Source organism: Halichoerus grypus, chromosome 5 (genome assembly GCF_964656455.1).
Source record: "Halichoerus grypus chromosome 5, mHalGry1.hap1.1, whole genome shotgun sequence".
In the NCBI taxonomy this organism is placed as follows: Eukaryota; Metazoa; Chordata; class Mammalia; order Carnivora; family Phocidae; genus Halichoerus; species Halichoerus grypus.
Window position 1 is genome coordinate 35,479,019 of NC_135716.1, and position 14,181 is coordinate 35,493,199.

The 14,181-nt window shown below is 40.7% G+C and overlaps 1 protein-coding gene across 3 annotated transcripts; it reads left to right on the plus strand.

The window, feature by feature from the left end:
• The first annotated feature begins 4,202 nt into the window (after positions 1-4,202).
• Positions 4,203-11,220, plus strand: ZNF706 (zinc finger protein 706). Of its 3 annotated transcripts, none has more exons than XM_036080159.2 (4): positions 4,203-4,503; positions 8,092-8,228; positions 10,106-10,213; positions 10,913-11,220. In XM_036080159.2, exons 2-3 carry the CDS (start codon positions 8,094-8,096, stop codon positions 10,199-10,201), a joined length of 231 nt encoding a protein of 76 aa, XP_035936052.1. In that variant the 5' UTR covers positions 4,203-4,503; positions 8,092-8,093; the 3' UTR covers positions 10,202-10,213; positions 10,913-11,220. The 3 variants fall into 3 exon arrangements, with proteins under 3 accessions (XP_035936052.1, XP_035936053.1, XP_035936054.1); XM_036080160.2 differs by lacking the exon at positions 4,203-4,503 and adding an exon at positions 4,828-4,941; XM_036080161.2 differs by lacking the exon at positions 4,203-4,503 and adding an exon at positions 5,716-5,887.
• The last annotated feature ends 2,961 nt before the right edge of the window (positions 11,221-14,181 follow it).

Here is a 14,181-nt window from a genome sequence, read left to right on the forward strand (position 1 = left end):
AAACTGTTATTGTAAAAGATACTATAAAGGATGCAGATGTGCAGCCTGATGAGGAGGAACATACACCAAAGTTCAGAAGGGTCCCAAAGGCAGGAGCTTCTATCCCCATGGAACTGGGGTATGCCACCTTCCCAGCATGTGGAAGCTCATCAAATTTTGCTCAATAGTTTTTATAGAGCTTAATCTCCAGCCCCCTCCTCCTTGCCTCCCCAGAGGTTGGTAATTAAGGCTGAAAAGTTTTAATTCTCTAATCACCTGTCTATCTGGTGAGGACTCCTATCCTGACACCATCTAGGGGCCCCACCCTAAGTCACCTTATTAGCATAAATTCAGGTATGCTCAAAAGGAGCTCCTTATGAATGACAAAAGACACTCCTATCACTCAGGAAATTCCAAGGGTTTTAGGAGCTTTGTGCCAGGAATGGGGTCAAAGACCAAATATTTTCTTATTTTACCACATCCGGGTTCCTTGGAATTTCCCGGTGGTTTTCAGAATAAGCTTGTTGATTTATGCAAAAATGACAACTGAGATTTTGATAGGGGAAGCACTGAATCTACAGATAAAATTGGGATATATTGCCAGTTTTATAATACTAAATTTTTTGATCCATGAACATGGAATGTCTTTCAATTTATTTAGGTTTTCTTTAAATTCTTTCAACAATGTTTTGTAGCATTCAGAATATAAGTTTTGCACTTTTTTTTGTAAATTTATTCCTATTTTATTCTTTTTGATGCTATTCTAATAAATTGCAATATTTTAAAAACTGATTTTAACATCTCTGAAATTGAGATGTATTGTACAATCAAGGGTATCTTAGTATTATGCCATAGTTCAAGTGGCAGTAATTTTTTTTTATCTTGGTGGAGATAAATGTGACTTACAATCAATAGCTTCTTTGATTCAATACCATATGGTATTAAATGTGAAATGTCTATAAAACATTAAAGTGGAAATGGAAAATAGGCACTTGGATATATCAATTTAGAAATCAGAAGAGAGGGTTGAACTAGTAGATAGATGTAGGGTCATCTGAAGTTCATTATTTAAAGCCACAAGAGTCAATGAGATTTCTTTGGGGAAACAGTGTAGAGAAAACAAGATATTCCAGGTTGCAGCCCTGAAAAATTGCAACAAGAAGTTGATTATAGGAATAAGAGCTAGAAAAGGAAACATTTTTGAGTTTATTGTTGTCATTATTGCTGTTATTATGTGTCACGAGATGGAAGGACCTATAGGGCCAGGACCTTGCCTCTTTTACACTCTAATGAACCTCTAAGCTAAGCACTTTACTATATTTAGATATTAACCTACATGCCACAGATAAATTGGGGAAAATTATTCAGAATAGTCTGGTCATTTGAAAAATAATATATTGATTCAGCTCTTTCACCCCTGAAAATCAAACATGAATACAAAAAAATAAATCTTTCAGGTCTTCAGAGAAGTATTTTAATCTGATGTTGATTTTGGTTTGAAAACAGGCACATGCCTATTGCATATTAACCTAAAGTAATTGTCTAAAGGTAGAAGAGAACCGAGGCACCTGGGTGGCTCAGTCATTAAGCATCTGCCTTCGGCTCAGGTCATGATCCCAGGGTCCTAGGATCGAGCCCCACATCGGGCTGCCTGCTCGGCGGGAAGCCTGCTTCTCCCTCTCCCACTCCCCCTGCTTGTGTTCCCTCTCTGTCTCTTTCTGTCAAATAAACAAATAAAATCTTAAAAAAAAAAAAGGTAGAAGAGAACCAATCAGTAGAAATACTGCAGCATTCACAATTAAAACCAGCAATGTGTATAAAAATCCTTCTAAGGCGTTCATATCCCATTTGCTGTCACATTTCTATAGAATAAGTAGGACACCAGCTGGTAGTAATGCTAATTCATCCGCCTTTCATCTCAGATGCTGAATCTTATCCATTTCTTTTTTCCCTTCGCATTTCAAATGCCCTAACCAACATATAAAGTTATCATCATACCATATCCTCTAGGCAGCAGTTTTCAAACAGGGCAGATTTTGACCCCCAGAGGACATTTGGAAAGGTATGGAGACATTTTTTGTTTGTCACAACTGGAGATAGAGAGTTACTGACATCAAAAGGGTACAGGACAGAGATGTTGCCAAACATCCTACAATCCCTAGGACAGGCCCCCATAACAACAATCTAGCGCAAAGCGTCAGTAGGGCCAAGGTTGAGAAACTCTGCCAATGGAGGTAAGTTTTTTGTTTTTTTTAATAAAGACTTTTATTTATTTGACAGAGAGAGACAAAGTGAGAGAGGGAACACAAGCAGCAGGCAGAGGGAGAGGGAGAAGCAGGCTTCCCGCCGAGCAGGGAGCCCAATGTGGGGCTCGATCCCAGCACCCTGGGATCATGACCTGAGCCAAAGGCAGACGCTTAACGACTGAGCCACCCAGGTGCCCTGGAGGTAAGTTTTTATATATATGAACTTTCCAGGGGCAAAGTCCTTAGCTTTGTCAAATTCTCAAAGGTGGTATAATGCAGAATTTTAAGAAACAGTGGCTTAAATGGATATTTTTACATAGGCCTCGGTAACAAGAGGCATAGTAATATCACTTGAAAGCAAAAATCACCTCTCCAGTTAAGACTTACCTCAGCCCACCAAATTTCTCTGTCCCTTTCCACTGCCCACGCTGATTCATGGCTAGACAAACAGAGCTCGTTGGATTTCCTGTGTCTAGACTCTCTGAGTACCTCATACCCCTATTAGCCAGGTTAATACAGTTATTATGGTTATGGTGACTATTGGCTAAGCTAGAGTTTCATGATATGTCAAAAGTTTTGATTTCTTTAGATACCTCCAGTTCATTTGGTCAATATCCATTTAATCAGTGCCTACAACGTTTAGCACACTGCTAGACACTGGAAATACAGTGATGAAAATGAGCTTGCAACTCAATACTGGAGAGATCAATAAAATTTAAACATATAATTTAAAACTGCAGTATGGGAGAGGTGTGAAAGGTAAACGAGGCTGAAATGAGGATAAGGAAAGACTTAACAACCAGATCACTGTATGCCACCCAAATGCGACAAGCCACTAACTCCTTCCCAGTTATTCTAAACAATTCTGTAATATCTATGTCCCACTAACTTGGGATGTATTATATTAAACTAGCTTCTCCTGGGCACTGACAGGCAAGTGGGAGCGTGGACGCTTTCCGCAAGGTGAGAACATCAAATGCAAAAGTTTCCCTTTTCCTTGTTACTAATAAATCTAATTAGAAACCAATGTGTGTGGTGGGGGAGGGGGCAGGAGAGAAACAGAATAAAGCCAATGTCTAAAATGCCATTTCCAGATAATCAGATTACAATTGCAATCGTTTTGGGTTTTGGGGTTTTTTTTTTTGACCTGAGCCGAAGGCAGACGTCCAACCACTGAGCCACCCAGGCGCCCCAATCGCAATTGGAAGTTGGCGGTCATGGCCTGTAAATCAAGAGAGACCAGGAAAAAAAAAAAAAAAATCAACTTAACCATTTCCCAAATGTTAGCAAATCTGTATATTGTCAGCATTCAGCTAAAGCGGTCGGGGTACTCTAGCCAGCAACACTGAGACAGGCTGGTATCTTGAACTCACTAAAAACCCCAGACTGGTAAAAATAACCGGAGTTTCCGTGGGAACGAGAATGAGGGTTGGCCGGTGAGAGAACAAAGGCTGCGCGTCCCTATTAGGGTCCACTGGGCCCGCTGGCCGCACTGGGGGCAAGGGCGGGGGCGGCGGTGGTGGTGCGTCCGGGTGGCGGGCTCCCCGGTGCCCCACGCCGCCGCGGCGCTGGCGCACCTCTCCGGGCCCGTCCCCGGGCCGCTGCATAGGAGGGCGCCGGCGAGGCGGGAGGCGAGTGAGAAGGGACGCGGGGGCCGAGGCCGGACCGCCGCCCGAGTGAGTGAGCCAGCAAGCGACTTGTGAAACACGCTGCGGGCGGTCACCCAGCAGCACCGGGATCACGCGGCTCCCAGGGCCGGCAGAAGCCGCCTAGATAGAGCACGCGGGAGGGGAGGGGCGCCGGGGACAGAGGGCGACGTCCCCTGCGGTTCCCGTCTCCGAGGGGCCGCCGTCACCGCCAGGCCCCGCCCCCTGGCGCTTATGTAATAGGGGCGCGCTGCCATTGGCCGGCGCGACCGGAAAGGGCGCAGGCGTGCGAGCAGGGGAGGAGCGCGGGAGGCGTCTGCAGCAGGAAGGCGCGTGGGCGGCGAGGAGCAGGCGGGCGCTGGGGCGACTGGGAGAGCTGCGCGGCGTGCGCGGGCACGAGCATAGTGGCCTCCCCCGAGGCTGAGGCGGCGGCGGGCGCGCGCGGCGGCGGCGGCGGCGGCGGCGGCGGCGGGTGCGAGGCGCGGGCTGTTGTGCTCTCCTCTTTCCCCTCCTTGGCGGGTGGAGGAGGCCGAAGCGGTGCTGGGCGCTCTCCCCCTTCCTCTCCCTCCGGCCACCTCCCCCGGCCCTCTCGCGCTGCGCGGTCTCTCCGACGCAAGACTGTCCCAGCCCGGGTGAGCGGCTGTGGGGGCGGCGCTGACGCCGCAGGACGTCCGGGAGCCGGGGTGGGGGCCTGGCGGCGGGGTCGCCGCGGGTCGCGAGGGGCCGCCGGCTTCCCCGCCTCCCAGGCGGCGGCCGGGCCCGTCCTGTCCCGGCGCGGGCCGCGGGCAGGAGGAAGAGCTCGGGCGCCTGCCAGGCCCTGCAGGTGGCCGGGTTGCAGGCCGCCCGCGGCCGCCGCGCGGAGCGGTAACCTTACCCCTTGGCGACGGCAGCTGGCCGGTTTCTCGAGGCCCGGGCTCCCCGTGGCCGAAGGGGCCGGGGTTGGGGCAGCCAAAGCCTCCGGGAGCCGCGTCTCGGTCCGGGGTCTGTGAGGAGTGGCGGGTCGGTGGGGGCTGTGTGGCCGGACCGAGGAAGGGGCTGCCCGACGCGGGAGAGGCCGGCTGGGAAGGCAGGTGGGCCGGGCTGCAGCTGGGGTCGGTCATGTGTTGGGTGAACTAGGTCTTACTCCTGGTGCTTTACTCTTCCCTCCCTGAAAGGATGTAGTTAAAAGCTAGGGTCAGGATGTTGATCACTGCCTGGCCTCCTCGTTTCATATGGTTATGGAGAATGATCCTACTTCCTGGATCCCAAATCTTTTCTTACTCAGTTGTTTTTGGTTTTAAGAGGATCTTTGGGGGCAATGCTTACTTGTTGCCTCCTGTAAGAGCTCTTCATTTTAGAAGAACTCTTTATTCGTTCTACTTCCCTCTTTGCATCCCTCTCGGAAAACCACACTAAATAAGAGTTAAATTAAAAACCTGCGTTTAAGGTATTTGTAAATGACTTGTTGGCCCTCAGTTTGTCGTGTGTAATTAAGAAGTTGTGCTTAAGATTTTGTAGAAAATTCGATTGGCTTGAGAGCAGTTCCAAAGTTGAGCTGTCCAAAAGCAGGTGGCTTGTTCGTTTGCATTTCTGCTTTCAGAAAGGAAATCAATGCAGGGAGTTGTTAGAAGTTGGGGGCCTACCCCATGCGTTTAGACTGTTGATTCGATTTCCTTTACCGGGTATTAAGTTTTGTTTTAAAAATAAGCGACCACAGTCTTTACTTATTAAAGCTTTTATGGTTTTGTTACTGTTAGATGACAGTGGAAAATGGGTTAAATCTATTGTGTAATGTTATATTTTAGGAGAAGCCCTAAATGGAAAAGTTAAAAATAATGTTGTGTGCATCTCATTACATTGTACAGATCACTGCATGAAAATGGTATCGAAATAGTTAATATCTTGTAATTATCAAAGAAACTTCTGGAATTGGCATAGAACAATTGAGGTTACCCACAGAATCAGTGTTAGCATGCGTAGCAGACATTGTGTAGAAGAGCTCAGAAGCATGAGAGGACTAAACTATTCTAACATAAGGTACTGATAAAAGATGTTATAAAATATTGGGATACGTAAAGATTGAATACCTGTTATCATCCAGATCATACTTAAGTATCCAAATCTGTTTCTGTGGGAATAGGTTCCGTATGCTTGCCATAACATTTGTACTTAAATATACATTTAAAAAGAATCATACCATTTGGCTTGGGATTAATAAAGATTTGGCTTTATAAAAACTAAAATAGAAGTTTAGTTTTCAAGGACTAATACATCTGGTAATATTTACTATTATTTGGGAATATACTAGGCTAGCATACTAAGAATTTTTGTAGTTTGTTAAAATATTCAACTAGCTTCTTAAAAAAGCATTGATCCTCTTCTATGTTTTATTCTGTGTTAAATACTAATGGGGAATTTGTCCAAGCAGTGTATTTATTTTGTCAGGACCCTTTTTCTTTTTGGGAGAGGCTCATATGTTTCTATAATAGGCTTTGACTTTATATCCATTAACTGATTAGGGTTCCAGTCAGAAAAAAGCCAGCCCTGTTTTCTGGTAAAGGTGATCTACATCCATATTATGTTCATATCCTGCAATGATTTAAAAGTTTAAAACTTAGGGCGCCAGGGTGGCTCAGATGGTTAAGCATCTGCCTTCGGCTCGGGTCATGATCCCAGGGTCCTGGGATTGAGTCCCGCATCAGGCTCCCTGCTCGGAAGGGGGCCTGCTTCTTCCTCTCCCTCTGCTGCTCCCCCAGCTTGTGCTCTTTCACTCTCTCTGTCAAATAAATAAAATCTTTAAAAAAAAAAAAAAGTTTAAAACCAATTGCAGTTCTGGTCAAAGGTATATATAGGAATTCTACTTAGGACCCAGTTTCAATATATTTAAAAAGCAGTTGGGGCCCATAGACTCTTCATGAGCAGGTTTAACTCGTGTTGTCTGATAGAAGACTTTAATTTTTTAAATTTTATTTTAATTCCAGTGTAGTTTAACATAATGTTATATTAGTTTCAGGTGTACAATATAGCGATTCAACAGTTCTATACATACTCAGTGCTTATCATGATAAGTGTACTCTTAAATCCCCACCCCCTATTTCACCCACCTACCCCCTGGGAATCATCAGTCCTCTATAGTTAAGAGTCTGTTTTTTGGTTTGAGAAGACTTTAATTTTAATGAAGAAGTAAAAGTAACTTTTTCAGTAACTTAATTATTTTTAACCCATTTAGCTTCATTTCAGACTATCAGTAAAAAGTGCTACCTTTCATTTTTGTAAAGGCATCTTTACCTTTTTTACAAGGTTTGTTCTCTCAACTGAAAACTAATTTAATTTTATTTGTTAATTTCTTAATCCTGCAAAGACCATTTTTTAAGGACGATTTAGGATAGCACAGTAGTTTTATGGAACCTGAGTATTTAAGAGAACAGTTCCCATTGCTCTTAGGATCTCCAGAAGCTTTAGATGACAGCCCTTATTTCTCTTAAAGTTGTAAAAATCTTAATTCACAACAGTGAATACTGGAAAGGGAAAGTACCTTTGCAAAGTGATCAAGCAAATGCTTGGGGAAAGGCACTAAGCTTTTCTGGTATATTTTTGAAGATTATATATAGCAGAGTGCACAAATCTCAGGAGTACAGCTCGATGAATTTTTAAAAGTGAACACCTGTATAAGCATTACCCAGATCAAGATATAGAACATATCACCACCCCATAAATCCTCCCTCATGCCCTTTTTTCCCCAGTCACTACCTCCTAGATTAGCTTTGCCTGTTTTAAACTTTATACAACCTATATTTTTTGTATCTGGCTTTCCCTTAACACTGGATACAACCATGTTGTTACTTGTAACAATAGTTTCTTTTTGAATGCAGCATAGTATTCCATTGTCTAAATATACCACAAGTTATGTATCCATTTTACTAGTAACTGGCATTTGGATTCTTTCCAGTTTTGGTAACAGGTGCTCTGAACTTTCTTGTACTGTCTTTGGATGTATATGTACATTTGTATTTCTGTTAGATATATACTGAGAGTGGAATTGTAGGTTATAGAGTAGACAACTACCAGTTTCCCACAGTGGTTGTACTAATTTATTCTCTAGTAGCATTGTATGCAAGAACTTAAAAACCCACACATTTTGATAGACACCTCTATAAAACTTAAGTCTTCAACTCTGAGAGCGTTACCATACTTAGGTTACTCTGTATTAATCACTCTAATGCCTCAACTTCTGTTTTTAGATATGGCTCGTGGACAGCAGAAGATTCAGTCTCAGCAGAAAAATGCCAAAAAGCAAGCTGGACAAAAGAAGAAACAAGGACATGACCAAAAGGCTGCTGCCAAAGCTGCCTTAATATATACCTGCACTGTTTGTAGGGTAAGGGGGATTGAAAGACATAGTTTTCCTGTGGACAATTCTTTCCGTAGACATTGGTTTATATAGGTTACACTATTCCAACTATGGCAAAATAGTAGATTGGCGAGCTGGTTCTTTTAGGTGTCCATCTTCACTTGTCTCTTCAACAAAAATTTTGTGAATGGCTCCTGTGGCCAGGCATAGTTCTCTAGGTGTCAGGTAAAGGGAGTGAACAAAGCAAAGTCCCTTTCCTCATTTAGAAAAAAGATGTCTTCTTCAGGGCAGATACTGCACTTTGAACTTTGTAAGGAAATCAGATCTACATTCTTGGTTTACAGCTATGCAGGATACAAGTGAATATATCTCTGGTTATGAGTTGACTTTTTTCTTCACTAAATTTGTAGTGGGATGTCTGTAAAACTATATGGAGTATATTTACATTGAGGGCTTTTCCTAGAACTAATGTGTTTTGTTAGATTTGAAGAATAGCCGTTAACAACTACTATTGAGTGCTTATCAGGTGTTTTACATGTATGAGCCCATTAATCCACACAACCACCCTGAGATAAAGGACTTTTGTTATTCCCATTTTACAGGAGAGTAAACTGAGTCATGGGGATTAAATAACTTGTGCAAGGTGCCCCAGCTAGTACAGAGAAGAGCTGGGATCTGAACCCCGGCAGTCAAGTTCCAGAGCCCACCTCTGCCTTTCATACCACACTGCCTTTCAAGGAAGTTTTTCTTGGGGCGCCTGAGTGGCTCAGTTGGTTAAGCGTCTGCCTTCTGCTCAGGTCATGATCTCGGGGTCTTGGAATTGAGCACTGTTTTGGGCTCCCTGCTCAGCGGGGAGTCTGCCTCTCCCTCTGCCCCCCACACCCCGCTCGTGCTCTCTCAGTAATAAAATCAAAAAAAAAAAAAAAAGTTTTTCTTAAATTCCAAGCCAGAGTCTCTTTCTTGCTTTTTTGTTTAATCTCAGCACCCTTGAAGTTAGTGAATAGAAGTCCCAAAGGAAAAAATACATAGCGAGGTTGGTCAAATACATATGCATATATATACCATATGTATAAATAATGTATTTTTTTCCAAAGCTCTACACCTGGGTAGGGTTGTAGGAAGGGATCTCAGTAAGACAAGTTCATCATGTGAAGGCATTACTGATGAAATAGAAGTTCCTGACTACATAAAAGTTCTTCATTAAGAGAGGAAATCTATTACATTAAATATCTAGTTCATACTGAGCTTTGATACACTCAAAATAATGAAATCAAGCAACTTTAGATTCTGTTTGGAAAGAAGCAGGGTAAAAGTAAATTTCATTAAATTACTGATGAAGAAATACTTTGACCTAAAAGTACTAGAGCGGTTGAACAAAACAGCAAAAACTTTTATTTCATGTTTTGTTTAATCGAATGGGCAAAAGAATAAATAATTGAAGGTCCTTGCCTAGGGAAGTTGGTATAATGTAGCATTTGAGAACTGAAGTGCTAGTACTAAGTTAAAACAGGTCTTGGGCAAATTACCCTCTAGGTTTTAGTTTCCTTATCCTGTGAAATGAGGAAGGATAGTAGGAACTAATTTAGGATTACTGTAGGAAGGTTCTATGAGAATTCAGGTAACCTGCTTAGCATAACATGTTAAGTAAATGTTACCTGTTTGCTGTTAATCAAACAAGCAGAATACTTCATTTCGTGACCCACCCTTTTCTTTGTATGTGAAATATGGTGATATATTAGGAATCTCTTTGTTGCAAGGTCCTTTTTCATATGCCAGCCACTAGTTGCAGGAACTTGAAAGTGTTTTGAGATAATTGTCTCTCCTGAGCCGGCTCGGGATTTGAAAAGTTAACACATTTTTATTTCATGAATAAAGTCTCTTTTTTCCACATTTTTTTAAATTAGACACAAATGCCAGACCCTAAGACCTTCAAGCAGCACTTTGAAAGCAAGCATCCTAAGACTCCACTTCCTCCAGAATTGGCTGATGTTCAGGCATAAAGTTGTTTACAGGTAATTGACCTTTTGTCTTTTCCTTTGTTAATGTCAAGGTTGTACACAAGAGCAAAATTATCTTCTGTGACTGTGAAATTAATGTGTACTTTCCAGCTGAGAATTTATTGCTTCCCCTTTTTAAGTTAATGTTTCCCTTTACAATTGTTAAAAGCCCATTTTCCCAAACCAGATCATCTCAATGCCTTTGAAACACCCAAGTTTTTACTACTGTAGCCCAACATGGGGGGATGAGGTGATGCTGGCCAACTCTGGTCCAAGAATGGAAGAGACTTACCAGCTTAAAGAAAATAACTATTACAAAGGCATTTGAGGGTCTTGCTTCCAGAAGTGATGCAGAACAGTGTTCCTGAGTGCCTTGGTGCAGGTATTTTATTTCCAGTGCCTGACAGAGCTTCTGAGTGCATTAGGACACATGGTGAAGGGAGGCACACACTGTGTAAACTTGAGAGTTGCTTGAAAATAATCTGTGTGGTTGGTTTTCTGTTTTTTGTGTTCTCTAAGGTGGTGATGGTGTGAGATAATTATTTCTTTTTAAAGTAAATTCATCAAAGATTTGTTTATAAAATCATTGACAGATCTGTCAGACTAACTTGATAGCTTATGCATGTGGTGCATTTTTCTTAGACATTTGAAATGCATGTAAGTTGTATTTGTGCAATGCTTACATTCACTGCAAATTTCATTTATGTCTTATAGGTGAATTCCTGACACCTTTGACTCTTCTACTGTCTCAGAACTTAGGTAACAAACCTGCAGCTGCTTTTCTAACAAACTGTTGATCAGCAAAAATAAAGGGGCTACAGAAACACTCATTTTTATGCTGTTCCCTTTTGGGCTTCATGCAAAGACAATTCTGTGTAAATGTACAGTTGACTCTGATTTGGAAATCTGAAAATCAGTCCATCCTTGTTATAAAAAATTTTTTTACAATTGTAATTATATTGATGTTCATATTGTGTAAAATAACTCATTTAATAAAGTAGTACTTTGATTTTACAACATCACAGGATAAATGGTTTTAGAAATTCTGTTCTAACTTTCCACATTATTTGCCTTATGAAAATCTAATGAATTCGTCAACTAGAATTGCAGGCGCAATTCTTACCTCCCTCTCAGTTCAGTGGCAGGTTCATTAGCTAAACTAGAACAGACTCATTCATACAGTTTTATTGGCAGCTGTTGATCTAGGTGAAGAATGATTTACCTGCTGCCTTAGTATATTACCATCATGTGTCATTTACCCCTCTGATTGTTTCCTGTGTTTGAGGTTGGAATATTTCAACTTGCCATATGACCTGGCCATAGCTGCCAGCCAGGAATACCCTGTCGATGACTGATAAATTCCTAATGCGTTGGATTTTCAGTGAGCCCTTCTGAAAGGTTAGGTTCTGAAGTGTATGCCATAATGAAATCAGTAAGGCTGTCATTGAATACAAAATATGATGGATCATATGCAAACTGGTAAAGCTCTATCTTACATAAATTATACCAGATTCTTTCAAAATTCAAAGTTCATTAATTGGGAGTTAAAACTCAATTTTTGAAGGACTTTTGGAAGTTATTAATGTTTTGGCCAATTTTATGAATGGATTTTCATTAACAGGAAGAGTGGAATGACTTGCTGCTGGGTTAATTCCCAGAACCTTCTCTCTCCTTTCCTTTGTAAGTGAATAGTTGATTTTAGGAGTTTACTTTGTGCTGGTTCCTAAAATCAAAGCCTGTACAATATGACTTCTGTCTGAACTAGAAAAGGATTAAAATAGGCCAATCTCCACATTCTTTTGGCTCTGAGGATGGGGAAATGGGTTAGTTCAGATGGATGAGGTAAATCCTACCCAGTTAAGGAAGACTAATTTTAGGGTTCTTCTAATTTGCTTTTGTCAGCTATTAACTTTACTAGTGAAACTGCTGTAACTCTGTTTAAATTTTAAAGTTAATAATGATAGGAAGAACACTCAACTATTTCCTGGTAATTGCTTAGAGCCACAAGTCTGATCCTGTGGATTACAAAATGCATTCCCTCTTTCTGCTGTAATTCATCACTGCCTTTGTTTTGTGGCTATGCATATTCTGCCCACCTTGTTTGACTTCACTGTAAGTTTTAAGTAAGATATTTACAAGGAAAAGCTTCAGTGGCGATAGTTTCTTAGCAACTTCTATTACATTCTTTCTTTAAAATAGTCATTTTTTCATGTATTTAATTTCCTAAGTTTCAGATTTAATATCTGTTATTTCCTAATATGTTGGTACCAGAACATTAGAATTTGCCTGATTGCTTGTAGTGGGATTTATTAAAGTTCTGGTTAAATTACAATTTAAAGGTTTTTAAAAGCGCTTTGACCGTATGTATGTTTACATTTAGTAACAAATCATTTAAAAACCATTCACAAGTTTTGGTTTTTTTTTTTTTTTTTTTTCATTTTTACCGACTGTAATTCAGAATAAAAGCTTTTTGTTCTTGTACTTAACCCTTTTTTTATAAGCAGCTGAAGACACCATATTTAACTTTATATCTCAGTGATAGGAAACTAGCTGCATTGATCTTGCATAAGACGTTAATTCTCATACTTCGTATAAGGATTATTAGTACAATCCCTTTTTATTATGTTTGAGTTAAATTTGCTCTAAGGGAAAAACTACAATTCTTAAGCATCCTCATTATTAAATTTGAAGATTCTTTAACAGATCACAGCAAAGTTCATTATAAAACTGTTATGGTGTCTTCAAAGACTTTATAAAATCTGAGACACTGAGAGAGAATTGGTCCGGTTGTATTCTGTATTTCCATTAATTGCCAAAAGGAATGGGGTTAAGATTACATTTGTTTCCATTCTAATTCCTATGGATCTGCATCCCCATGTTTAACTGACATACTGGGGGCTCAGTTGTGTGCTGTAATGTCTTATTAAAGAAGATATTAAAACTAAACTAGTCTAATTTCTTCTACATTTTAGGAGGTTTTTATATTGCCTCTTCCCTTTTTTTTTTTTTTTTTAAATTTCTCAAGAGTTGTTTCTTGAGTGTAGAGCTCAGTCGTCTAAGGGCAGCAGGAGATTTTTCATTTCTCATTGTTTTTCCTGCGGTTGGTCTATTTTAAGTATATAGAATACTTAAGAGTGAAAGGGAAAAGGTTGTCATTCTGAAACCTTCCTGTAGTGTAAGTTGTTAGAAGGGGGAAGTAATTGGCTATTAATATAAAAATAATACTAAAATGAAAAATGCTTAGGTCAGTAAACTGAATGAGATAACACTTTGGTTTTATATTAAGGCTACTGCAAAGCTAGTTAATCACATCATAATTTAAATCTGAGCTATATGTAGCATGAGTACAGTAGAAAAGACTCTTTTCATTTTTATTAGTATGTGGAATATACAGCATCTGCTTAAAATTGTAGTTAATATCAAGGCCTTTTTCTGCAGTGATAGTCACACTCCAAACTGTAACTGAAATACTATATTTAAACTACTGAATCTGAATTACTTTATTTGTGCTAGATTTTTCATTTTGGGGGAGTTTTTGGTTTGATTTTGGTCAGACACATACTTTTGTGTGTGTATAGAAATGAAGATCAACACTAGGGGGTTGTGTATACTGTGACTGTAAAGTCTGAAATCTTTCAGGCTAGCCAAATTTTATCTGTTGTAAATGTTTCAGAAAAATCTTAAGCCCTTCCTATGTGTAGATTTAATAAAACATCTATATACTTTATTGAGAAAATAGATGTTTTATTAATAAGAGTTCAACCTGTCATTGTGGATTACCATATTGAACGAAAATTAAATGTCCTCTCTCATTTATGTATTTATTTGAGAGAGCGAGAGAGTGCCCACAAGGTGGGGGGTAGTGGGAGGGGCAGAGGGGGAGAGAGAATTTTAAGCAGGCTCCATGCCCAGCATAGAGCCTGAAGCTGGGCTTAATCTCACCACCCTCGATATCCTGACCTGAGCCAAAATCAAGAGGCAGA

Bases quoted from the DNA above. Each gene is read 5' to 3' on its own strand.
- ZNF706 (XM_036080159.2), top strand. From the start codon at position 8,094: ATGGCTCGTGGACAGCAGAAGATTCAGTCTCAGCAGAAAAATGCCAAA. The intron at 8,229-10,105 runs GTAAGGGGGATT...TTTTTAAATTAG, and splicing joins ATACCTGCACTGTTTGTAGG to ACACAAATGCCAGACCCTAA.